Source organism: Muntiacus reevesi, chromosome 6 (assembly GCF_963930625.1).
Source record: "Muntiacus reevesi chromosome 6, mMunRee1.1, whole genome shotgun sequence".
In the NCBI taxonomy this organism is placed as follows: Eukaryota; Metazoa; Chordata; class Mammalia; order Artiodactyla; family Cervidae; genus Muntiacus; species Muntiacus reevesi.
In genome coordinates, this window is record NC_089254.1 from 15,477,377 (window position 1) to 15,504,879 (window position 27,503).

The 27,503-nt window shown below is 42.6% G+C and overlaps 1 protein-coding gene across 11 annotated transcripts in view; it reads right to left on the reverse strand.

The window, feature by feature from the left end:
* ICA1 (islet cell autoantigen 1) overlaps positions 1–27,503 on the reverse strand; it is a 160,156-nt gene that overhangs the window by 34,178 nt on the left and 98,475 nt on the right. For all 11 annotated transcript variants that reach the window (XM_065938835.1, XM_065938838.1, XM_065938842.1 and 8 more), the window contains 2 exons: positions 13,913–14,038; positions 12,706–12,804 (listed from right to left, as the gene is read on the reverse strand). In XM_065938835.1, coding sequence (XP_065794907.1) covers positions 12,706–12,804; positions 13,913–14,038 — 225 coding nt within the window. The remainder of the gene's footprint in view (positions 1–12,705; positions 12,805–13,912; positions 14,039–27,503) is intronic.

A 27,503-nucleotide genomic window follows, 5' to 3' on the forward strand; every position in this document is an offset into this window, starting at 1 on the left:
CTGTCTATGGGATTCTCTAGGAAAGAATACTGGAGCAGGTTGCCACTACCTTCACCAGGGGATCTTCCAGACCCAGGGATTGAACTGCATGAGCGGTGGATTCTTTACTGCTGAGCCACTAGGGAAGTCTAAAAAACTCTCTTTACCTAACTGTTTATACTCAAAGTCCTATCAGTTTCTGCAAAGCCCCCAGTTACTACCATTTTCCATAAAGCCTCATTCATTGATCATGCCAAATTTAAGAAAGTCAGCCCATCTCCAAACTGTAGATACATATAGTCTTATTAATATTTCATTATACACATTCTATACTAGGGTTTGTTTCTTAAAAATATTTTTTAAATTAGAAAAATGACAAAACCACATGTATAATGCTTGGGAAGTGAAAAAAGGAAAAATTATTCATAATTCCATTTCCCTAAAACTGTGAGTTATTATTTTCATATATTTCCTTTCTGATTATTTTCATATGCATCTGCTTACATAATTGAAATCCTTGTTTGTATAGTAGATATTTTTATAGAGCATAGATGTCCTCTTAACCAATTTATGTATACATTTCATGTTCAAAACAATTACACTGCAGAATGTAAGAAAGATTTTATATCTTAAACACTAATATTGAATTAAAAATATAAATGTGCATTCATTTGTCAATAATGTAGATTCTCTTTCAATCTATGTCCCCTAATCGGGGTTCTAAAGCATTTCCTTGCATAAACTACAACCAAAAACCACTGCCATCATTTTTAATGATTCCCTATCCCTGGACATTTAGATTAGTACACTTGGTTAGCAGTGTTTGAGCACATACCAAGGACCAGGTACTGTTTTGGGTGCTGGGAATCCATGGCGCACAAGACAGACAAAATTATCAGCAAGCAAGTGGTGGGTCCAGGCAGAGAACTGAAATAGGGGGCTAGAAATTCATTGATGATCGTCTGCAGGAATGTCCTCTTTTAGAAGTGATGTTTCAACTAAGAGCTAAATGGCGCCAAGGAGCCAGCTATAGGCAGCTCAGGGAGACCACAAGGCCAAGAGGTAGAAACAGCTTGGCTTGTTTGGGCTGTGGTGAAGGGGGCAACAGGAACAGTCTCAGGAGACCCGGATAAAGAGGTCAGCAGGGGTCACACAGGGAGACTGCTCCTTTCCTTGACTCACATTCCTCACTACTTAACATTTTTCCCCCATTAGTTTCCTCATGCTCGTTTGCTTTTTCCATCTTTCCACTGCAGGACAACTAAATGGAATGCACGATCCTGGCCTGGGGGCGGAAATGCTGTGAAGGGCAGCACCGGGACAAATGAGGCAACTGGAATATGGGCTGCACTCTGGCTGTTCTCTCTGTCTCTCTCTCTACACACACACACACACACACACACACACACACACACACACACGTCTGCTAAAAGATGGGCACACATGTGTAAGTGTATCTTGGAAATGTGCAACCACAACGAGGAGTTCAACAGATGTCAAGGACTTACTCTTTTCAATTGAGCTGCCAATCATGGCATTGTATTCACATACACACACACACCCCGCTTCCAGCAGTTTTGTTCTCCATAGAGTGGTCCAACCCTGGTCAAAGTGAAGCCAGGAGAACTTCCAGCCAGTGGCCCGGAGGCTACAAGCCTCGCTCGTAGAGTCGGACACTGGCTGGGGCCTGCCGGCGGCTCCGGCTGCCCCCTCGCTGCACCTCCCCTGTACCCGGCAGCGCTGGCGGGGCCGAGTCTGGCTGCCACGGAGCTTGCCTGAGCCCCTGAGATGCCCTGACAGCTCCACGGTTATCACCCTTTCTGTCTCCAGCCTGACCTCCCCTCAGAGCCACACTCCAGCGCTCTCAGACAACCCCTTTGTAATGTAAACCACTTATTCCTTCTTTTCAACCCCTGCCCCCACGGGGCCATTAGCAGGGACTCAATTGTTGGCTCCCAGTCACCACAATCACAGTTAAGTCACTACTGTTCTTCACCCACAGAGAGGCCACCGTTCCAATCGCTACTTTATTATTAATAATTCCTGTGACAATCACTCCTTTCTTCCTGCTATTACCATTGTCCTTAAAACAATTTGGTTGTTGTCACTCAAGAGAGGTACTGTGTATGCACTTGTTGGTTGATAAATTAATGTACATAAGGTTAAACTGCAAAAATTAGAGCTCTTTAGATAGGACATTCTAAGGCTCAGGAGAATATTATGAAAAGGCTTGTAAAATCATAAGCAAAATGAATACTGAGCACATGGGCTTATTCATTAAATATCAGAATTTTGAACTAAGGGGACTCGTGTGTGTGTGTATGTCTATACAATTCATATACAACAATTCACTCATTTAAAGTGTACAATTCAATGGTTTTCAGTGTAGTCCCAGTTGTACGATTATTGCCACAATCAATTTTAGAACATTTTCAGAAGGCATCTCTTGTATTAAGAAAGAGACTTAGACCAAACTAAGCTATATGTTCCTCTATAGAGCAATGGAAAACACCACACCACAACCACATATGGAACTTGTTTCTTACCAAAGATGGCACACATTGAAGATATAAAGAGGCTGAGAGGAACTCTGAAACATTATGGAGGACAAATCATGCCTGCCTTCCTCTCTCAAAATTAGTTCCTGGGTGTGACTGTCAGATTCAGGATACGCTATGCAGTGAATCACGACTCCTTCCCAGGTTTGACGACAAAGGCCCAAGTGGGGGCAGGGGGTTGGAGGTGAATTCTTCAGATTATTTTCAAGTCCACAACTCAGCTGAAAACACTTAACCCTGCAGCATCCTTAAAAGTCAGAGGTGACAGCATCTTCTGTGTGACACGAACATCTGCTCAGGCAAAAGGAATCTCAGAGGCCTGGCTGACTATACTGACCAGGCAGACATCAGATGGAAATAGTTTGAATCACTGATGGATGCCACCTTCCCACCCATATCCAGAAATAAAATGTCAAAGCATTCTGTTTCTAAACCCCAAACCCTCTAGGTCCTTCATTAAAATTGCTTGTGAAAATCACTGTGCATTAGAAGTGATACAGCCTCATGTAAGACAGAAAGGTTCTCTGTGAAAGAGGGAATGTTCCTAGACCAAATAATCTTTCTCTCTTAGGGCTGCACTGACATGCTAATAGTTTCCATCAATGCCTAAATGGTTTCAGGAAGCGCACACACAACATATAAGATCAGCGTGACAGAGGAAACGCACAGAACAGATCGAGCTAGCAAAAGTGTCTTAGAGAGGAAACAGCTTAATATAATAATGGGAGTTACTACTTCCTGTATTAGGAAAATAAAAGCAAGAGCAACATTCATCTGAATGAAAGAAAAACTACTCAGCAAAACAAATTTCACAGGCAAACACCAGCAGCCAACCCTCATCTAACGACCTACATGTAATGTTTGACAGGAGGGTGACATTTTCTCTAATCTTTAATTATGACTTTTAATTTTCTTAGGCTACTTCTCATTAATTACATGATATGTATATAAAGGTGCCAAACAATTGTTTATAAAAGGAAATAAAAGTGCTCAAAATAGCAAGGCATGGTGAAAAGATGCTGAACTCAGTTGGGCGTGTGTGCATTTGTGTTTGTATAATTAGTAGCATGTGAGGAATAAAAAGCAGTGGCCATGATGATGTGCACAATTTATGGATATTTAGCACATATGTCCTCCCCACCCATGCAGCTATAAATTTATAAAGGCACTATACAAGAGGCACAATTAAACTAGCATGAGAAGGTACTCTTGAATCAAACTATACAACAAAGGAGTTAGTGAAATTAAAGAAAAACACAATCTATTCTCTTAAAATAAGATGGAAAATTGGTACTAAGAAGGCATCATACTGCAGTGGAAAGAGATGGACTTTGGAAAAAGCTTCATGCTGCACAATGGAACAGGGTCTTTACATCTCGGGAGTCTCTGTTTACCCATCAGAACAAAGGCGGTACGTTATCCATTCTTGTGACATGCGTGGGTGTGGATTTGTGCTGTCCTGTCTGACTCTCTGCAACTCCATGGACTGTAGCCCACCAGGCTCTTCTGTCTACACAATTTCTCAGGCAAGAATACTAGAGTGGGTTTCCATTTCCTACTCCAAGGGACCTTCCTGACACAGAAATGGAACCCGAGTCTCCTGCATTGGCAGGTGGAAACTTTACCACTAGAGCTGATTGACTGAGATAACACTACTGCAGAGTACCCAGCTCAAAGTAAGTACTCAAAAGGTGTTTTATCAATGACTTTAAAGATCTAAAAGGGATGCAATGTCTTAAAGGCTCATTTTGTGTTCAGTTCTGTTCAATTCAGTCACTCAGTCGTGTCTGACTCTGCAAACCCGTGGATGGCAGCATGCCAGGCTTCCCTATCCATCACCAACTGCCGGAGCTTGCTCAAACTCCTATCCATCGAGTCGGTGATGCCATCCAACCATCTCATCTTTTGTTATCCCCTTCCCCTCCTGCCTTCAATCTTTCCCAGAATTAGGGTCTTTTCCAATGAGTCAGTTCTTTGCATCAGGTGGCCAAAGTATTGGAGCTTCAGCTTCAACATCAGTCCTTTCAATGAATATTCAGGATTGATTTCCTTTAGGATTGACTGGCTTGATCTCCTTGCTATCTAAGGGACACTCAAGAGTCTTCTCCAACACCACAGTTCAAAAGCATCAATTTTTTGGCACTCAGCCTTCCTTATGGTCCTACTCTCACATCCATACACGACTACTAGAAAAATCATAGCTTTGACTAGATGAACCTTTGTTGGCAAAGTAATGTCTCTGCTTTTTATTATGCTATCTAGGTTGGTCATAGCTTTTCTTCCGAGGAGCAAGTGTCTTTTTATTTCATGGCTGCAGTCACCATCTGCAGTGATTTTGGAGACCAAAAAAATGAACTCTGTCACTATTTCCATTGTTTCTGCATCTATTTGCCATGAAACGATGGGACCAGATGCCATGATTTTCGTGTTTTGAATGTGGATTTTTAAGTCAGCTTTTTCACTCTCCTCTTTCATTTTCATCAAGAGGCTCTTTACTTCCTCTTTGCTTTCTGCCATAAGTGTGGTGTCATCTGCATATCTGAGGTTATTGATATTTCTCCCGGCAATCTTGATTCCAGCTTGTGCTTCATCCAGCCCAGCATTTCACATGATGCACTCTGCATATACGTTAAATAAACAGGATGACAATAAACAGCCTTGATGTACTCCTTTCCCAATTTGGAATCAGTTAGTTGTTCCATGTCTGGTTCTAACTGTTACTTCTTGACCTGGGTCAAACAAAGAAAAACAGATTTCTCAGGAGGCAGATAAGGTGGTCTAGTATTTCTATCTCTTGAAGAATTTTCCAGTTTGTTGTGATCCACACAGTCAAAGGCTTTGGCATAGTCAATAAAGCAGATGTTTTCTGGAACTTTCTTGCTTTTGTGATGATCCAACAGATGTTGGCAATTTGATCTCTGGTTCCTTTGCCTTTTCTAAATCCAGCTTGAACATCTGGAAGTTCTTGGTTCATGTACTGTTGAAGCCTGGCTTGGAAAATTTTGATCATTACTTTGCTAGCATGTGAGATGAGAGCCATTGTGCTGTAGTTTGAACATTCTTTGGCATTGCCTTTCTTGGGGACTGGAATGAAAACTGAGCTTTTCCAGTCCTGTGGCCACTGCTGAGTTTTCCAAATTTGCTGACATATTGAGTGCAACACTTTCACAGCATCATCTTTGAGGATTTGAAATAGTTCAGCTGGAATTCCATCACCTCCACTAGCTTTGTTCATAGTGATCCTTACTAAAGCCCACTTGACTTCGCATTCCAGGATGTCTGGCTCTAGGTGAGTGATCACACATTCGTGGTTATCTGGGTCATTAAGACCTTTTTTGTATAGTTCTTGCCACCTTTTCTTAATATCTTCTGCTTCTGTTAGATCCATACCACTTCTGCCCTTGACTGTGCCCATCTTTGCATGAAATGTTCCCTTGGTATCTCTAATTTTCTTGAAGAGATCTCTAGCCTTTCCCACTCTACTGTTTTCCTCTGTTTCTTTGCATTGATCACTGAAGATGGCTTTCTTATTTCTCTTTACTATTCTTTGGAACTCTGCATTCAAATGGGAATATCTTTCTTTTTCTCCTTTGCTTTTCGCTTCTCTTCTTTTCACAGCTATTTGTAAGGCCTCCTCAGACAACCATTTTGCCTTTTTGTATTTTTTTTTCTTGGGGATGGTCTCAATCCCTGCCTCCTGTACAATGTCATGAACCTCTGTCCATAGTTCTTCAGGCACTCTGTCTATCAGATCTAATCCCTTGAGTCTGTCACTTCCACTGCATAATTGTAAGGGATTTGATTTACCTGAATGGTCTAGTGGTTTCCCCTACTTTCTTCACTTTAAGTCTGAATTTGGCAATAAGAAGCTCATGATCTGAGCCACAGTCAGCTCCCAGTCATGTTTTTTCTGACTGTATAGAGCTTCTCCATCTTTGAATGCAAAGAATATAATCGATCTGATTTCAGTATTGACCATCTGGTGATGTCCATGTGTAGCCTTCTCTTGTGTTATTGGAAGAGGGTGTTTGCTATGACCGGTGCATTCTCTGGGCAAAACTCTTTTAGCCTTTGCCCTGCTTCATTCTGTACTCCATGTGTTAGGTACTGAATTCCATGTCTCACACATCTCCCAAAATGCAGATAAACACTGTCATTCTGATTTCCTGAAATGGACACAGAGACTCAGGGGAAGGGAAATAACTTGCTTAAGGCCAGTCAACCATTCGCAAGTAGAGACAATATTTGAATCCAGGTCTTTACAATCCTACAACTAGTTAAGAAATTATATGGAATAGCCAAGCCAAGAATATTTATTGAACTCCCTTTTCATCTAAAGTGCCCATGAGATGGAGAGGACTTCATCCCAAATTCTAAAGGAAGGGTCATGGGTTCCAGGTACCTGAAGACTGACATATAAAAGATGCTTTTCGTTTTCAAGCAAATACTTCAAAGTGCTATTTTTAATTGACGGTTTAGAGTTGTACTTTAAAATGCTGTACTGTACTTTTAAACCTTTAAAATGTTTATGTATTTATTTATTTGTCTGCACTGGGTCTTCATTGCTGCCTGGGCTTTTCTCTAGTTGTGGCCGATGGGGGCTACTCTAGTTGAGGTGTGCGGGCTTCTCACTGCAGCGGCTTCTCTTGTTGTAGAGCATGGGCTCTAGGGCACGCGGGCTTCAGTAGTTGTGGTGAACGGGCTCAGTTGCCCTGCTGCATATGGGATCTTCCTGGTTCAGGGATCGAACTTGTGTCCCCAGCATTGGAAGGTGGATTCTTTTACCATTAGACCACCAGGGAAGCCCCACAGCGGTAATTTTTAAAAGTGGCAATTCTGCTTTCTCTGCCCTCCTGCCTCTTGGCCAGACGGCCACCTGGAAGAAATACCATGTGACAGAGTGCAAGAAACATAAGCATCTCTGTTCCCAGGATCTACCATGTACTGAGCATGTGGCCTTGGGCAAATTACTAGACCTTTCTGAGCTTCAGTTTCCTCATTTGAAACATGGGAACAAGAACAAGTATGCCCACTTCCCCAAGGCTATTTTGAGGATGAACTAAAATATATGCACTTTCTATATGTCAATGCTGAACCTAACAGTATTATTCATTATGAGATCCAACCTTGGTATATTAGAGTCACACGGAGCATGAGAAATTGTCCTAGACACTACTGCCCTTCACCCTCAGTAGAGTGCCTGGCATAAAGTAACTCTGCATACAATGATAATATTCTTTCCTTTTCCCTCAAGGAAAAGCTGGAAATGAGAAGAGATGGGGGATGGAGAAACATTGCGCTGTTGTGAACAGGGCCTGGGCTACCAGTTGCCTGGAAGAACCAAAGTCAGTCACAGGATGGGAAGGATGAATGGATGAGCAGTTGCGCTTGGGCTTGTCCATCTCTGATTTCAGTGGTAGCGGTGGTCAGCCTCTCTGCCCCTCCTCTCCCGGTGACCCAGATGCATCCCAGTTCGCTGTTTGCAGTGATCTGGTCTGGAGCAGCTTGGGGGAAAACATTATTCTGCTAAATGCTGTGTAAAGTAATGACACTGAGAGAATACTTGAAAGTCTAAAAGGATATTCTGGATGTTCGCCATGAGTAATTGCCATGTTGAGGCTGGCAACTAAAACTGCATCGCAAAGATATTTACCCAATTTTCATAAAAACTATTATGGCTTTATTTTCAAAGCAAGTAACTACAGAGCCATGTGGCTTGTCAGTAAATGCTCAAGTGATTATCTGAGAAATGTGGAGGTGGGTGGAAGAAGGCTGTTAGGCATAGAGATTTGAGAAAAACAAAATTTAGAAAAAGATGTTTTTTGAATTTTGAGAGCTGAAAGCATTTCAGTCTCCAGAATGATGATCAATATCATCATGCTAAGTCCTTGACCCCAGGAAAGAAAGGAGGGAACATTGGCACATCTGTTTCAATGGTTATTTTTGAACATGCAAAGTTAGGTTTTCAAATTCAGATTTCCTTAAACTCTTGGCGCAGAACAGGGCTGGCTGCAAAGGCAAAGTGCATTTTTTAGTACTAGCCCTGTTTCGGGGGTGGGAAGTCCTCCTACCTTTCCGGGTGCAGGCTGGCCCTGCCCTCTCCTGTCCCTGGTGGGAAGGACCTGAGCCAAGACCAGGGCCTCAGGGCAGAAGGGCTGCAGGGATGTCTTGGGGAGTAGGGAGGGAGGAGGTTGGTTTCCCTGGGCAAGGTCTGTGAGGCCTGCTATCCCATTGCTATTCACAGCCTTGCCTGTGCAAAACTAATAACGCAGGGTGAAAACAGGGAGCAAGGAAGTAGCTGAGGGCTTCCCAATGGCGCAGTGGTAAAGACTCAGGCTGCCAATGCAGGAGACTTGGGTTCGATCCCTGGGTCTGGAAGATCCCCTGGTGAAGGGCAAGGCAACCCACTCCGGTACTCTAGCCCGGAAAATCCCATGGACAGAGGAGCCTGGTGGGCTACAGTCCATGGGGTTGCACAGAGTCAAACATGACTGAGTGACTGAACGATGATAATAACAGAACAAAGAAAGCAACGGAAGCTGGGCTATGGAACCTGACAACCACAACAAACCCTTCTGTGCTGATACTGCCAACGGCGGTTTTCTGGACCTACTCGTGCACTCACGCTGTCACTTCAGTCGTGTCCGACTCTTTGCAATGCCATGGACTGTAGCCCGCCAGGCTCCTCTGTCCGTTGGATTCTTCAGGCAAGAACACTGGAGTGGGCTGCCATTTCCTTCTCCAGGGGATCTTCCCCACCCAGGGATGGAACTGGTGTCTCTGACGTCTCCTACATTGGCAGCCGGGTTCTTCACCACTAGCATTACCTGGGAAGCCCCTTCTGGACCTGTTAAAGAATGTTTAGTAAGTACATCCCTACCACCCCACCAGGGGCTCCTGGTGCTCCCGCGGAGGCTGCCACTCTCGTGAAAAGCGCCACGGCCAGCACCACACGACCGGGCGGTGGCGGAGCTGGACCGTCTGTGCTCCCACGTCTTTATCCTGTTATCAGAGTCTAAGACCTGCTTCCCTCCCCCAAACCCTGGAGTGGGGTACACCACAGGAATACACTCGGCTACTATTTCCATTCAATATAGGCCCTCCGCCCTTTCCAAATACAAATGCAGAAGGACATGCCTTCCCTTTAACCAGCATTTCCCAGGGAGCCTGTCCATGTCCCCAAAGGCCCCACTGCTTACTCTCTGTAAAGACAATCGACTCAGTCCACGTGCCGGCATGCCAGAGAGCAGAGACAAGGCCAGGATTTTAGATTTTCCAAAGAAAAGCCACTTGACTCCTAAGGGCTTTTTTTTTCTTTTTATGTTTTAATGTTTTTCCCCCCTGACGCCTGTTCTGGATCTGTGGGGAGATGTGTAAGTAAGTGACATCCTGAAAGGATGAAGCAAACGTGACCACATCTGAAGGCTGGTAATTGAAGACGGGTACTGCTTTCCTACAAACAGCACTTCTTGTACTATTTCCCCCCAAAAGCTTTAAACTCTTAGTCTAAATTACTTTCTCTAAAAAAGTTTTCAAGATAGAGCCAGTCACATTCCATTCCTCTCCCCACGACTTAATAACTTCTACCATGTAAAAAACATTCCCAGGTGATTTGGAATCAGTATAAAACAAGCACATCAATGATGTTCATGCAAAATATGTATGTTTAGTAACATTGTAATGAACCAATAAATATTTATTGTTTGAAAATATGAGATTAGGGAATTGCTTCTTTTATTGGAAACCACTCAAAAGATAGTTTCTCAACTCTCAGTTTGAGTTGTTACCATTATTAGATTAACAGAGTTTTTTAAAAAATAATTTAAAATTTTAAGACTAAATTTTACATAAGGTTAAAATGCTACAAAAACTTATTTATCATCAAATCAGAATGATGAAGGAGTATGTCAATAAGCATGGAATCAATATAATCACACCAGGCCTTTCTCCCCTACAAATTCATCGAAAGAACATTTGAACGCTGAGCAAACTCCACAAAATATTTCTAAAATGTCAAAATAGTCACTTGGAACAATTTCAAGTTGTGTGAGATAGAGACTCAGTCCACTTTTATAAAGAAAATATAAATATAAAAATATAAGAAAGAATTACATGTATTTTCTAGAGAAAGGCTTATAAAAAATAAAACCTGAACTCCTGGGATGTGAGTTACATCCCTGTAATTCTGCAACAGAAGACTCTGCTCCAAACAGGATGCACCGACTGTTTAACACATTCATTATCATCCTTCATCAAGCATAAAACTAACAGTCAGGAAATACAGCTGCAATGGCACAATTACCAACACACTCAGAATACGCCCTGCAGCAAAGAAAGCAAATGAGTTGCTTTTCATTAACAAAGCTTGGCACACCTCTCCAAAGACATTGTTTTCTTTCCAGCCAGAGTCTCAAAAGGCATTTCAGGGGCTATTTGCTTAGGTAAATCCAGGGAACAAGTAAATCATGAAAACATTTATTTAAATTTCAAAATATTCATTATGGATATACAGTGCCATTCATATATGTATATACATACACACACACACACGTGTGTATATACAACATATGTGGATATATCAGTATGTGTATTGAAAGATGACTTGATCCAGTCAAAATCTTTTATATAAAAGACTTGTATTTTAAAAACATTATAAGTGCAAGAGGGTTGGTAAATCAGGTTGTAGTTCATATGTGACTGTGACACATAGGTATTCATGGTTTTCATTCTCACAGTCATACAATATGATATGCAACATGCCTCCATCTAGGCAGTAATGGGCTGGGTAATAACAGGGTTCTATTATATGGGTTTGAGTCCATATAAAGAAAATAATTAGCTACTAGCGTCAGATTCTAATATAACATGTCATCAGTGAAAGCTTAGATGAATAGCATTCTAAAGAGGTAATAAAAGCACACTTTATTTGGTTGACTTCTGGACACTTTACATTCTTAACATTATTATAATCTTATTACACCTTAACAGATGTATTACTCCTACTGAATTTATATTATAATTAAACCGTTACTTAAACCATAATTTAAGGAAGGCCTGGGGGATGTAAAAGGCAATGGGTAATCATCTTCCCCAAATATTTTGAATTATGTCCTAAAGCATGGCCACCAGACTTTCACTAAATTCTCTGTCCAGAAATCCTCTAGTATAATCAGCTCAGTCCTCTCTGCAGGAAAAAATATCACAGAAAAATTTAAGGAGTCGAATTTTCCTTATCACTGGAGGCCAGGGATACACAGGGTTACTACTGTCTTAGCACTTTTGTAGATATGGTGACATTACAAACATCTCAAAATCAAAGAGGTGTTTTAGGGCAACAAATAAAAAGAAAAAAAAGTAAAAACTTCTTAATGTTTTGTTAAGCAAAGTGATGAGACCTACTTACAAACTGCCTGAAAAATTAAAAGGAAGGTATTTTCAAGATGAAGTTTAATGAGTTCTTTCCTGATCTCTTCCTTTCAAAGATATTAATCTGACCTGGCAACGAAGCACCCAGTGTTCTGCCTCCATTCTGAAAATTCTTCTCGAATCTAAATCACTTCCTTATCGCAATATGCATTCACCCGCAGCAACCGTCAGAGAGCAAAATGACTCCACCTTCAGTTGTGAGGCTGAGGACCTGACATTTTGCATGCATTCCTTTTGGGTTGAGAAATCACTGAGTTTGATATTGCTGCTTCAATTAGAAAATATGACTGCACTGTTAGGAAAAAGTGATATTCTATATGGGATGGTACTCAGAGAATAAAATATTTGCTAGAAGAGAAAAAAGAAAATACCTTCCTATGTGAATATATGTTAATGAGTAAAAGGTAACAAAGTGTACTAGACTTGCATAATCTTTTCTTTAGCAACATCAAACAAGTATTTTAAAAGGAGCTGGGCCAATCATTAGGCTCAGGGTCACCACAATTCATCTCCCAGTTACCAGTACCAAGGTTCAAGCTGTGGTTTTGGATGCTTGTGGCTTCTGTTGTATTGAATACTGATGGGGTAAAAAAGATTCTACTGGCGGAGGTGGGGCATAATTATCTCTTTGACACTAAGAGTCTGTTATAATAATGATGCTTGCTTCCATGTACATTGCTGGTGATAGAAACAAGACTTGACTTTTTATAAGATTTTCTAGTGGACTTTCTAGGTTTCTTACCTTTAACGTGGTAAATTCATATGGCTGATAACCCCTGAAGCTCTCATGGATGGCTGCCATAGTGTGAGAAGTTTTCTCCCAAAAATGAAGCAGAGTGGTCTGTAAAGAAAGACAGTAGAGCCATTAGCATTTTAAACGCCTCAGATCTAGTCATGGGCCCTAGAAGAAGTGTGTCCACCTGTGACTTTCAAGGGCTTCTGAGACACGATTCTGACCCACGCCTGCAGCCTGGCTTCCTATCACAGCCCCACTCACACCCTGTATCTCAGCCAAACCTAAGGCTCCCTGTCCCCTTACGGCTCATGCTGCTCCAGCCCTTAGGAGGCTCTCCTCTCCAGTCTCTTTGTACTCATCTCATCTGATCCATCCTCCAAAATCCAGGGCTGGTCATTGACAATGGACTTTTGTGATCCCTCACCTGATTCCATGTCTGCCTCTTCAAGCCTCCACTGGACTTTTGGTAGATCTCATTTCACTTAGCACACGCTGTTCTGTCTCTGAGGCCGAGACAACATAGTCAGACGTTACTGTCTCTGACTTCCTTTCTAACCTCTACATTCCCTGAGGGCAGGAAATCTGGTCCTATCCATTGTATATAACCTACAACACCCAGAGAGTCCCTCCCACACTCAGCTGGTGCTCCACAGTACAGTCGATAGATGCAGGTGCCATCCGGGGGGAACGCGGAGCAGTAAGGAGACAAAAGCAAGTTCATTAAATTGTGACAACCTAATGAGGGAGTGACCGTGCCGTGAGAATTACAGGCCACAATGCTGAGAGTTCAGAGCAGGCTTACTGAAGGAGGTGACACACTGCTGGTACATCAAATGCGTGGGATTTGGAAAGGTTCAAGTGCAGAAGGAGGGCACTCAGGCAGAAGGAGCCACCTGAATAAATGCAGGGAAGTGGGGAATGACAGTGCATGCTCAGGGAATAGCTAACCATCAGTCTGATTGAGTGTAGGAGGAATCCCATGGACACAGAAGCCTGGAAGGCTACAGTCCATAGGGTTGCAGAGTCAGACATGGCCAAAGCAACTCTGCACACAGCACAGGATGCTAAAAAGGAGAGATGTGGGAGGTAAATTACGGCAAAGGCAATCAGAGCCTCATCATGCCCAAATCATACTTTGGGCTCAAAACCCATTTTTCTGCCATCTAAAGCTTGCCACATACTCGTTTCATTGCGACAGTTTTCACTTTGTTACCTGGTATGTTGCCAGCATATGAGACAAGAGATTGCATCTGCTCGCTCCAAGAAGATCCACTTTTTGACACACATCCATCTTCAATTTGTCAAAGCTTTTTTTGGCAAGGCGAACTTGTGTTTGCACCTATGAAAGTAAAAAGAGAATCTTTGACCCACTCAAATTCAAATTTTTAAGTGATAAAAATTTGTCCATGAAAAAAGACCAATAGCAGGATTATCTCTTTCAAACAAGAAAACACCTTTGAAAATTCCAGGCAAGTGAGAAAACCCTACAATATCTACTCTTTACTTCCAAAGGACCTCAATGACAGTACTGTATATCATGATTTTACAGCAGACGTACTATGCTGAGAATATTTTTCTCAGTCGAATGTTAGAATTTCTCTCCTCTCAAGGCATTCACAAACTGACCACGGTGGGGAAAAGTCTGGAAACTCACAGGGTGGTAAGAGGACTATTTTTTCCCTGTTGTTTTCCTATGGTTCTTTGAAGCTGACTTCTCCATATACTCTTCATTACCTTCCTCTAAAATAAACATCTTACATAACATGGTACATTTGTAAAAAAATATGAAATTAACACTGATACAATCTTATTAACTAAACAACAGATGTTATTCAGATTTCACCAGCTTTCCCATTGTCTTTTTCTTGTCTTGAGATCCAATCTAGGATACCACATAGGTAATTGTGATGCAGCCTAAAAAACTATCCCCACAGATAGACTTTCAATGTTTTATTATTGTGTATGTACCCAAGTAATCTTCCATCCATCCCTATGCCATATATCAGTAGTAATTCAGGGATGGAGGGGGGATAAGGGAGATTTCAGAAATGTTTATTCTATACATTATTTGATAATAAAACATAAAGTTTAAAAAATTAATACAGTTCCAGTACAAATAGTAGAGCCAAAATTTCCCCTTTCTCTAACCTGAAGCATCGACACATCATACTGTAACTGGGAAGTTAGTCACATATTAATTTATCTCAGATAATTTTGCAGTTGTAGTGACCACGGAGGTAACTGGGAGTTGGGAATAATGCTGAGCCATTAATGGCAGCTCTTTCATCACAGATATGTCGGGTAGGGGCTGGGGTGGGGGACTTGAGGATGATGTCTACCTTGATCACCATTATATGACCAGCACCTAGCAACCTAGCAACTGAACAGATATTTGGTGATTGAATGAAGCAAATTTCCAGACCATTTCAAAAGGTAAAGTGCCTGAGTACCATTTTAAAGTAGAACCTTGAGAATAGTCTTAAAAGTAATAATTTTTACATAAAAATAAACATGAAGATCATGTGATTTAGATTACAATAACTTTTCCCACTAATAATTTATATTTGCAGCTTTTAAAATTATAGGGCATTATACAATAATAGTAGCCACTGATACAGTGGCTATCATTCATAATAACATTGAAAACAATTTAGCAATAGATATGTCACAATGAATACAGTTGGTACAACTGAACAATTAACACAATTCACTCATCACATACCAGCTTTATTCTGTTAGCCTCTGTATGGCCCTGTCTGACTGCTGAGAAGAAGAGGCTTTGTCAGAGGACGTAACTCATCCACAGAGCTGGCAATCTAGATTAGCCTGCCTGACTCCTAAGCTGCACTGTCTGTCCCCTGCCCCACAAACAACTTCCACAACTTCTTGCAAAGTCAAGAAACTCAAAATTATGATTCTACCCAGAAACACACGCTGTAGGTGTCTATGGAACTGGAAAATAATCAGGCAATCCATTTAATATCATACTGACAGAATCGACGACCTATATGAATAGGGTCTTGTTTCAATAGCTGTGTAAAGCATTTCCTAAGAATTCCTCTGTATTCTTAGTCAATAGAGTTTGGAAACCCAGCAAATAAAAGCCATCAAGCTCCCCTCAAGCCACACCGTGAGCTTAAATAAATCCCAGAACGCGACCATTCCTCGCTATGGAATGGAGAAACTCTAGGGAAAACTATGGGGGCGTGCAAGCTGTAAAAAGTTAGGATGTGCGAAATAGCAGTGGTTTTCTGCCTTCCTCTGAGAAGAGTAAGGATAATACAAAAAAGAAAACCCTAGTTCCTGAAGGGAGAAGTGGAAGAGTGAAGGGAAAGGTGTTTAAGCCTCAGAGATTTCCACTGCAGGTGCCCTCTGGTTCACTCGATGCTCAAGCTGGGAAGAACACTTCGGCGGGGATCCCGAGAGGCATCTGTCCTACCCTTTCCTTCTGAAGGGGGGGGAAACAACTACAGGTGTGAGCGCTCACGCAACATTCATTCAACATGTCCTTAGTGAGTGTGAGAGCTTCTTCTACGTCAGGACCAGTGCTAGGCACTGGGAGGTCTGTAGAGGAATAAGACACTAGCAGGTGGTTAAAAAATACTTCAGGATGAATGCACAGAGGCACAAAGATCTTTTAGAGAAGATGGACACGTTAGCAACTATATTTAATACAATGGGAGAAGTACAGCGGAACTGAGTAAAGACAGAGGCAGCATGGACAAGGGACTGATTAATGCTGAGGGTGGCAGGGGTGGGGGTGGACCGATGGTATCCCCAACTACAGCCCTCCGTTATCCACACCCTTAGCCCTGAGACTCTGGAGTCTCCGCCCACTCTGACACTGGGCATGGTGTGTGACCTGCTTTGGCCAATGGGCCAGATGTGATGAAACTGGAAGCCTGGGCAAAAAAAAAAAACTAGCATGCTTCCACTTTCTCCCTTCTCTGAGACTGCCATGAGAAGATGCCCCGGCCAACCTGAGAATGTGCCTGGGCTGGCCAGCTGAAGTGATGCTGAGGCTTGTGCACGCAAGAGACATGAGGAGGTAACCCAGCGGTCCTAAGAGGTCAGCCTTTGGCCGGCTGACACCCAATACCTGAGGGAGGCCAGCCGTGACCAGCCGGGCCTCTCCCCTCCCCACAGTTGACCAAAGACTCACGTGTGAGCCCAGCAGCGACCAGGAGCGCCTTGCTAACGCACGCCTGTGCGCAGTAAGACATGCTCACTTTTTAAGCCACTGAGGGTCGCAGTGCCTATTTCATAGCATCATTATGGCCATGTTGTTCTCGTTTAGTTGCTGAGTTGTGTCCAACCCTTGCGACCCCAGGGGCTCTCCACGGGATTCTCTGGGCAAGGATACTAGAGTGGCTTGCCACTTCCTTCCCTAAGGGGTTCTTCTCCACCCAGGAATCGAACCCACGGCTGTGTCTCCTGCATTGCAGGCAGGTTCCTTACTGCTGAGCCACTGATATAAACTGTGAGTTGGGGGATAATGAAGACCGCTGAGATGGGGGGATATCTGAGGTGGGTCTTAGGTCACGAATAGGAGTACACGGTAACTACCAGGAAGCCACAAGGCTGGCCTGTTAATGCAGAGGTTCTAGATTTTTCTAATTAAATGCAAATAACTTTATTGTGGGATGTGAATTTTGCTTTTTCCTTTACATTAACAAAATAAGTTACACATAGATATTCTTTTATCCTAGAAGAAAATTTAATTCCCTTGCTTATAACACAAGGCTCATGAATTAAACACTGAAATGTGCCCTACTTTAACTCTGTCTGAATTTTGTAAAGTAATTTTAGAAACCTAGAAGAAGACTTCAACACTTGACTCAGTGAGTTCTGAAAGGCCATATGCTTTGTGTGCCAACAATGATTATTAAAATACTTAATGCACTGCTGAGTTTCCAAATGTGCAGCTCCTTCCCTGCCAAACAAGAAGGAGGTGACACTGCTGGGCACTGTGAATACAGCAAAGTTCATTTAATATTTTGTGTTCCATGTCTGTTCTCTAAACCACATGTCTAGTTTGCTGCCCAAGGACAAAACACCAAGGACACAGGTGAGCCCAGCCCACATCCAGAGTCTAATATCCTGTGCCTCCACTAGCACTTAAGTAAGAATGTCTTATTATTCCTTTCGATCCCAAATAAATTATTTTCAATTACATAAACATCTTGAGGAGCTCCTGTGGTTTTCAAGGTTCTTTAGAAAATCTTCAGATACATGTATCTTTTCTGATTTCTTAATTTTATTCCTGTTGCCCCCACGCTGTCCTCTTACTCGCCACACTCTAGGAAATGATCACATATATTAATTAGATCCTCTTTAGCATGGGCCCTGCCTGTCCAAGACTGTAAAAATACAATTCACCAGAAAAAGGAGAAATGTCCTGCATGTCAAAACAACAGGGCACTTCTCTGTACTTAGGTTTCCTAACCTGAAATTCTACCTCTTAGCCCCAACTTGAACTGCTTATGATGAAGCCAAAGCTATTCATACTCAGTGCAATCTGGCTTCTCCATTCAGCGGGAAAGGTCTTCATATTACTCCACAACCAAATCACTGGAGAGTAGCTTTGCATTTTGTCCTAGTGTTTTCTCTCCTTTAAAAGTAAAATAAAGCTAACTCCCCATCTTACTCTTACTTCGACATTATCTTCGAGAAGATGCCTTTGCTGCTCTCTCTATTCAATCATTTACCAAACATTTACTGAGTATCTCCCACGTGCTGATAGCAGTGAGCAAAATGGAGGCCTCATGATGCTAGTTCAGTGGGCATTTTCATATCAGTGAGGAAATAACAGAGGGAGGTGACCCAAAGGGAAGTCACACAGTTCCGTAAGAATGATTTACCAAGAGATCTGATTGAGAGGCTGTTCTCCTGGGAGGTGGCACTCAAGCTCTCTTTGGAAGGACTGAGCATGAGAAACCATGCAAAGAGAGAGAGCGCCAGCAGAGGGGAGAGCATGTGCAAAGGCCCTGGGGTGGAGGGCAGTGAGACAGGTCCCAGAAAACTAGTGTGGCTGGATCACTGAGCGCAACAGAAAGGTGGTATAAGACGAGGCAAGAGAGGTGGGCTGGGGCATATCTCAGGGTCTTGTAGGTGTGCTCAGGATTTTAGTTTCTATCCTGGGGCTTCCAAGGCAGCACTAGTGGTAAAGAGTTGCCTTCTGATGCAAGACACACAGGTTCGATCCCTGGGTCAGGAAGATCCCCTGGAGGAGGAAATGGCAACCCACTGCAGTAATGTTGCCTGGAGAATCCCATGGACAGAGGAGCCTGGCATTTATCCTGGGTGTACCAAATACATTTTCTTTTTTTTCAAAATGCATTTTCAACCTATGATGATTTTATTGAGACATAACCCCAATGTAAGTTGAGGAAGACTTGTATGTCTTTAACGCTGCAGATTGACGGTTAATATAAGCGGTATTTAGCCCCCAAAAAGAAAGATGCAATTGTCATCTTACTTCATTTCCTCCTAAGCATGCATTTTGAACTTGAACAATTCAGAAATAATAAATAAGTAGTGATAATTTTAAAGCTTTTCATTACTGCTGAAATTACAGATAAAATTGAATTTTTTGGTTAGCATTCCCTTAACATGAATTAATAAAACTTTATTCAAGACAACAATTTTGGATCCACCTGTGTAATCAGGACAGGCACAACTGTGGCTGACATGCTCTCAACCCATTTACACGAACACCATCATCCAGACACTCATTTTTAGATACTCAATTTCAGACACTAATGGAAAAAAAGCCAATTTCTTTCCTACTCTTTCCTGCTCTTCAGAAGTTCAAGTTTATAAATGTTCTGATCATGAGCATAAAAGTCACCCAGGAGAATGGAGCGCACCAATGTCTCAAAGTGATCTTCTAGGAATGGATAAAAGACTGTATTAGGGATGTATAAGATACTGTACTGTACCAATGCCTTCATCAAACAGTTATCTTAATGACAATGCAGGAGAAGCAGGCACCCATATCATAGTCTACTCTTCCGAATTTCCAGGGAAGAGGGTTTTAACTCCCCTTCGTTTATTTTGTGTGATCACGTGTTCCAAGTTGGGTGAAGAAAAGAAAAAGGAATGAACGCTCCGGAGAGCACCGTTCTACAAATGCGTCATGCTGCAGTTCTTCAAAGTATGCAAAATTATCTTCATTTGCATAGAAGAAAAAAACTGGTGTACAAAGTAATTTGCCTAAAACCAAGTAGCCAGTAAGTAGAAAGGCCAGGGGCTGGCCTGGGTTAGATGCTGTCTCCTCTTGTATAAAGTACAAAGTCCATACCCATACAGGCTTCCCAAGTGGCACTAGTGGTAGAGAACCCGCCTGCCAATGCAGGAGACATGAGAGGCATGGGTTAGATCCCTGGACTGCGAAGATCCCCCGGAGGAGGGCATGGCAACCCACTCCAGTATTCTCACCTGGAGAATCCCATGGACAGAGGAGCCTGGCGGGCTACAGTCTGTGGGGTCACAAAGAGTCGGACACGACTGAGTGACTTAGCACACACACATGCCCCACCCGTACCCTGCCTGCCAGCCTTCAGCCCATCCGCCTCCTCTCCCACATCACCTGCCAGGCACTCTACAGTCCAGCTACACCAGGTCAAACCCACATCCATGCTTCTGCTCATTTCCTCTGCCTGGAAAGCCCCCTTCCCCTTGCTGTGCACATGGCAACTTGTTCTCACACTGCACAGCTTCCACGCAAAGGTTTTCTCCCATGAGACCCTCTTCCTGTAGCTTCTCAGGAGTGAGCAGCCACTTCCTCTGTATAATCAAGGCACCTTGCAAACTGGCTTAGAACACAAAGCTATGGTAAGTGCTACCTGCTCCCGGTAAGACCAGCTATCCTCTGAACTAGAAGCTACGTGAGGGTGAAAGTACACTACCCAGTTTTTTTAAGGCTGAGGCTGCATGCCTCCAGGTAGCAGGTATAGAAAACATTGAGTAAGGAGAGAGGATACCAGAGGGAGTGAACCATCAGGCTATGGAATACGCCCCACATGCTCTGTCTGCTGAATTACTTAGACTTCCCCAGACACTGTCCCTCTTCCTCAACCACAAGTCTCCACCATTGACTGATTTGAGGTGATACACAGGCACATATTCTCATTTGCTGCTCACAACACTCCTACACCATAATTTTGTTTCTGTTTCACAGAGAAGGAAGCTGGTTTTCAGAAACATTAGGTAACTCGCCCCAGCTCACTTGACTGGCAGGGGAGGGGCAGGATGTGAAAGTCCATGCTCGTGTCACCGAAACACTTTGCTGTCCTAACTGCAGCAAATCTCAAACCAGTAAGATTAACTGCATATCACCCACAATGTGGATGTCAGCACTTGGTCCACTACTTTTTTTTTCCTTGTCACTTTGTCAACTCATTGCATCAAAATAATCTAACATATTCAACGTCTGTGACTCTGGCTTCTTGTTTGAAAATACAAACTGTTGTTCGCCATGCAATACATTCATTCACACTGGAATCAAAGAGTAAGAGGTTTTATATTCTCAAGGCCTTGGCAAGTTGAAAGAAAGATGGTTAAAATGAGTCACAATTGAGTAGTTTGCAATATGCCGACAGAGTTCAGATTAATTTAGTTAGTTATCACGTGGCCCCGAGTGTTTTAATGTTTGCTTAGTGCTGTTTTTTTTTTTTTTTTTTTTTCTGTTTTCTGTTTTTAACTTAAGAAAGCAATTCTGTCATCAGAAAATTTAACCGACTGGGTTCACTTCCTCTTTCAGGTCATTAGTGGAAGTATTAACTCAGGTCACAAGACCAAACCCAGGGTACCCGCTTTATCAATTTCTCTCTAATCTGAGAAGCACATGTTTCAGGAGAGAGTAAAAGGGCTATAGTACTGTCTTTATCCCACTGATATTCTTGTGCTTTGTTGAGGTTTTAAACATATATCATTATTCCTTTTCTTTTTACTACTTTTCTGGGATCATTTATTCACATCTACATTTCACGGGAAAGGCTGACAAGTGTGCCAGTTGTCTATTGGCTGCCCAAGCTACACCTGCTTGTACATCACATTATGGTATATTTTAATTATGCTTATTGGTGGTTCTGTAAGTAATCATGATGCACAAACACAAATCAACTCCTAAATTAACAGGTGAACTGACTTGCTGAGAACTACCTTGCTTGAGGAGTGTTGGTCCTTCATTCTGCTGCAGGTCCTGGATAAAGCAAAAAAGGGAAAAAGACTGAGCCTTTCCCTTTGTGGGTGTCTTTGGCTGTCCTTGAGTTCCCAAGTGTGGTGGACCTGGGTGTTCAGAGAAACCTGGAAAAGACCGACTCGTAACAACACTTTTGCTGGTTCTCAGAACTCGGAGGGTGAAGACGGGCTCTGTAACCTGTACAAGCACACCCTTCGTGCCTCTGCCCCATGTGCTTGCCTCTCTCCCCTAATTCTTTTCTCCCAGCTCATAAAGTGGTTTCATCCTCTTCCTCTTCACATGTGGTTCCCAATGATGTCATATTTCTTCTTTCTTCTTTGTTGGCCCTTCACAATCCAGCTTGTGCCACTTCTTCTAGAAACCACACTTCCATCCCTAAGGCACACGCTCCTCTTTCTGGGCCTCAATGGCACCTTACTGTCCTCTCATGGGACACATCACATTACATGGTCATTATCACTGTAATTGACAATCTTCGTCTATATTCTCCAGGGAGCTTGAGGCAGGAACCATATCTTGGTTATGTTACCCTGGTACTAATAGGAAGAGCTAAAAATGCTAGCTAAAGAAATAGTTTTTAACCTGGTGCACGAAAGTGAAAGTCAGTTATGTCCAGCTCTTTGGGACCTCGTGGACTGTAGCCTGCTAGGGTCCACTATCCATGGGGATTCTCCAGGAAAGAATACTGGAGTGGGTTGCCATGCCCTCCTCCAGGGGATCGTCCCTATGCAAGGATTGAACCCAGGTCTCCCACATTGCAGGCAGATTCTTTACCAGCTGAGACACCAGGGAAGCCCAAGAATACTGGAGTGGGTAGCCTATTCCTTCTCCAGGGGATCTTCATGACCCAGGAATTGAACCAGGGTCTCCTGAATTCCAGGAGGATTCTTTACCAGCTGAGCCACCAGGGAACCTGGTGCATAGTAATATAACACACACCATCACGTGCTTTGGGCCTGTAGCTTCTAATTGAAAAAAAAATTTTTTAATGTTATTTATTTATTTACTTAGCTACCTGAGGTCTTAGCTTTGACAAGCGAGATCTCCACTGTATCATGTGAGGTCTTTTGTTGAATGCACTGGCTCTCTACTTGTGGCCTCCAGAGCTTGCAGGCTCAGGAGCTATGGAGCACAAGCGCTTGCTGGTTTCACCGCATGTGGGATATTAGTTTCCTGACTGGGTATCAAACCAGTGACCCCTGCACTGCAAGGTGGATTCTTAACCACTGGACTACTGGGAAGTCCCAGCTTCTACTTTTATAGTCTGACGACTGACGTTAACTCTCACTTCAGGAGTATGTGTGTCTGTGTGTGTGTGCCTGTGTGTGTGTATTTAAGAAGACACGTCACAGTAATTTCATGCCAAGAAGGAACTGGGTCCAGATCTTTCAATTCCCCATTCATCTAAATCTTAAAAACATTTTCTGTGCTGACATTTGACACATTTCTGTAGCACTTCTTTGCCCCTTCCTGCTGGAAATCATCTCATTCTGATTTGTCAGGTCTTCTGGAAAAACTTGGGCTTTGTGGTCCTTGTATACGACTCATTCACTAACATTCTGTGTCAGTGGTCGGTGGTGATTGCTTTTGTTGTTCCAGGCCTGAGAACATCTCAGATTTTCAGTTGATGGGCAAATGCTCTTGTGACGGAGGCTGCCAGCGGTCCACCAATATCCATGTGCCCTTCTACAGTTTCCAGTGCCCCCTGACGAGAGGGGTGGCCGTGGACAAAGCTCTCTCCAGCAGAATGTAAGCACAGGTAACGGGCACCACTTCCAGGTTTGGCCAGCCTTTCTACTTGTGCTCCTGTGGGTTCTGTCTCCTTTGGGGATGACTGGGATGTCCACATCTAGGAACACTGAAGGGAACATTTGAGAACTGCAAAGCTGCACTCAGCCTGGTCTCTAAATGACTCAGAGGAAGAGCCACTCCAAAAACCTGGATACCTGCCCAGTGCTATTTGGTGAGCACAAACAAACAAAACCAACAACAACAACAACAAACCCTTCCTATTGACTTAAGATGGAATTACGAGATTTGGGGTATCCCTTCGACTTCTCTGGTGGCTCAGACAGTAAAGTGTCTGCCTACAATGCGGGAGGCCCGGGTTCAATCCCTGGGTCGGGAAGATCTCCTGGAGAAGGAAATGGTAACCCACTCCAGTATTCTTGCCTGGAAAATCCCATGGACGGAGGAACCTGGTAGGGCTACAGTCTATGGGGTCACAAAGAGTCGGACACTACTGAGTGACTTCACTTTCTTTTTCCTTTTCTTTGTACTACAGCCTAGCCTAAACTACTCTTTCTAACATAGGCATGGTTTTAAGACAAGGTTGTTTAAATGACAAAGATGCAGAATTCCCTGGTGGTCCACTGGTTAACAATCTGCCTGATAAAGCAAGGCACAAGGGTTCGATCCCTGGTCCAGGAACATTTCACATGCTGTGGAACAACTAAGCCCCTGTGCCAAAACTATTGAGCCCACGCTCTAGAGCCCTTGCTCCACAACGAGAGAAGCCACCACAAGAAAAGGCCACACACTGCAACAAAGAATAGACCCACCTGCTGCTCTAGAGAAAACCCTGTCGGCAGCAAGGAAGACTTTGAGCAGAGAAATAATACTAAACTTAAAAAAAAAAATGACAAGATGCTATATACAATGTTGGGAGCGTGTTAAAGCCTATTAGTCCCATAGACAACTGTCAGCTCTCCAAAGGTTTACCATTTCCATTACTACTTTGATCATTAGTTGAGTTCAGTACAGTTGCTCAGTCCTGTCTCTTTGAGACCCCATGTAATCCAGCAAACCAGGCCTCCCTGTCCATCACCAACTCCCAGAGTTTATTCAAACCCATGTCCATCGAGTCGGTGATGCCATCCAACCATCTCATCCTCTGTTGTCCCCTTCTCCTCCTGCCCTCAATCTTTCCCAGCATCAGGGTCTTTTCAAATGAGTCAGTTCTTTACATCAGGTGGCCAAAGTATTGAAAACTCAGCTTCAGCATCAGTCCTTCCAATGAACACCCAGCACTGATCTCCTTTAGGATAGACTGGTTGGATCTCCTTGCAGTCCAAGGGACTCTCAAGAGTCTTCTCCAACACCACAGTTCAAAAGCATCAATTTTTCAGTGCTCAGCTTTCTTTATAGTCCAACTCTCACATCCATACATGACCACTGGAAAAACCGTAGCCTTGACTAGACGGACCTTTGTTGGCAAAGTAATGTCTCTGCTTTTTAATATGCTGTCTAGGTTGGTCATAGTTTTTCTTCCAAGGAGCAAGCGTCTTTTAATTCATGGCTGCAATCATCATCTGCAGAGATTTTGGAGTCCCCCAAAAATAAAGTCTCTCACTGTTTCCACTGTTTCCCCATCTATTTGCCATGAAGTCATGGGACCAGATGCCATGATCTTAGTTTTCTGAATGTGAGTTTTAAGCAAACTTTTTCACTCTCTTTCACTTTCATCAAGAGGGTCTTTAGTTCTTTTTCACTTTCTGCCATAAGGGTGGTGTCATCTGCATATCTGAGGTTATTGATATTTCTCCCGGCAATCTTGATTCCAGCTTGTGCTTCTTCCAGCCCAGCGTTTCTCACGATGTACTCTGCATATAAGTTAAATAAGCAGGGTGACAATATACAGCCTTGACGTACTCCTTTCCCTGTTTGGAACAAGTCTGTTGTTCCATGTCCCGTTCTAACTGTTGCTTCCTGACCTGCATACAGATTTCTCAAGAGGGAGGTCAAGTGGTCTGGTATTCTCATATCTTGAAGAATTTGCCACAGTTTGTTGTGATCCACACAGTCAAAGGCTTTCGTGTATAAAGCAGAAGTAGATGTTTTTCCGGAACTCTCTTGCTTTTGTGATGATCCAAGGGATGTTGGCAATCTGATCTCTGGTTCCTCTGCCTTTTCTAAATCCAGCTTTAACATCTGGAAGTTCACAGTTCATGAACTGTTGAAGCCTGGTGAACTTTGAGCATCACTTTACTAGCGTGTGAGATTGAGTGAAGATGTGCAGTAGTTTGAGCATTCTTTGGCATTGCCTTTCTTTAGGATTGGAATGAAAACTGACTTTTTCCAGTCCTGTGACCACTGCTGAGTTTTCCAAATTTGCTGACATATTGAGTGTAGCACTTTCACAGCATCATCTTTTAGGATTTGAAATAGCTCAACTGGAATTCCATCACCTCCACTAGCTTTGTTCACAGTGATGCTTCCAAAAGCCCTCTTGACTTCACATTCCAGGATGTCTGCCTCTAGGTCAGTGATAACAGCATCGTGGTTATCTGGGTCATTAAGATCTTTTTTGTATAGTTCTTCTGTGTATTCTTGCCTCCTCTTCTTAATATCTTCTGCTTTTGTTAGGTCCATATCATTTCTGTCCTTTTTTGAGCCCATCTTTGCATGAAATGTTCCCTTGGTATCTCTAATTTTCTTGAAGAGATCTCTAGTCTTTCCCATTCTATTGTTTTCCTCTATTTCTTTGCATTGATCACTGAGGAAGGCTTTCTTATCTCTCCTTGCTATTCTTTGGAACTCTGCATTCAAATGGGAATATCTTTCCTTTCCTCCTTTGCTTTTCTCTTCTCTTCTTTTCACAACTATTTGTAAGGCCTCCCCGGACAACCATTTTGCCTTTTTGCATTTCTTTTTCTTGGGGATGGTCTCGATCCCTGCCTCCTGTACAATGTCATGAACCTCCATCCATAGTTCTTCAGGCACTCTATCAGATCTAATCCCTTGAATCTATTTGTCACTTCCACTGTATAATCATAAGGGATTTGACTTAGGTCATACCTGAATGTTCTAGTGGTTTTCCCTACTATCTTCAATTTAAGTCTGAATTTGATCATCAACAAGAATGTAAATAACATCAGGAAATTACCGAAATGTTCAACAATTCATTTTAATGACACTGATTTTTTAAAGAAAGGTCTTCAGGCAACAATGCTGGGGCAATCAGTGTGTGTGTGTGGTGCATCTGAGAAGAGGGAAACTGCTGGAAAATCCTTTGGTGCTTCTTTAATCATCAGAATTGAGAAATCTTAAATGATGCTCTAGTGACCTTCCAACCCTCTTAGCCCGAGTTACCCAAATTAGCTCCCAAATGCTTATTATATGTTCCTTGGGAAGGAACATTTTTATATAAAAATGCTTTTCATATTTTTATATAAAAGAGGTCTTTTGATATTTTGGGCTGGAAGATATATGCTTGAAGTGGTGAGGAAATTAGAATTGGATATGAAAACAAAAGTACACCCCTCACTAAAATGGTCCTTTTCTTTTTAAAAGGCCTATAAATAATTGCCACTAAAATTCATTCCAGTCTGTGCTTTCTTTCAGATACACTCTGTGCTTCTATTTTTCCCTTCCTCTCCCCAAACTCCTTATTTTCAGGTTTTTTTAAAAACTATTTTGTTGAGGTTTAGCTGAGAGTGAAAAAATATGAAGCTGATTGCCCTATATACTCTGAAATATGTATATACCCACCTAAGTATCACCCAGAACAATACAAAGAACATTTTCAGCCCTCTGGTAGGCTTCTTCATATTACTTGGTCAACACCTCCTCAAAAATAGAATATTTTGACCTCTATCAC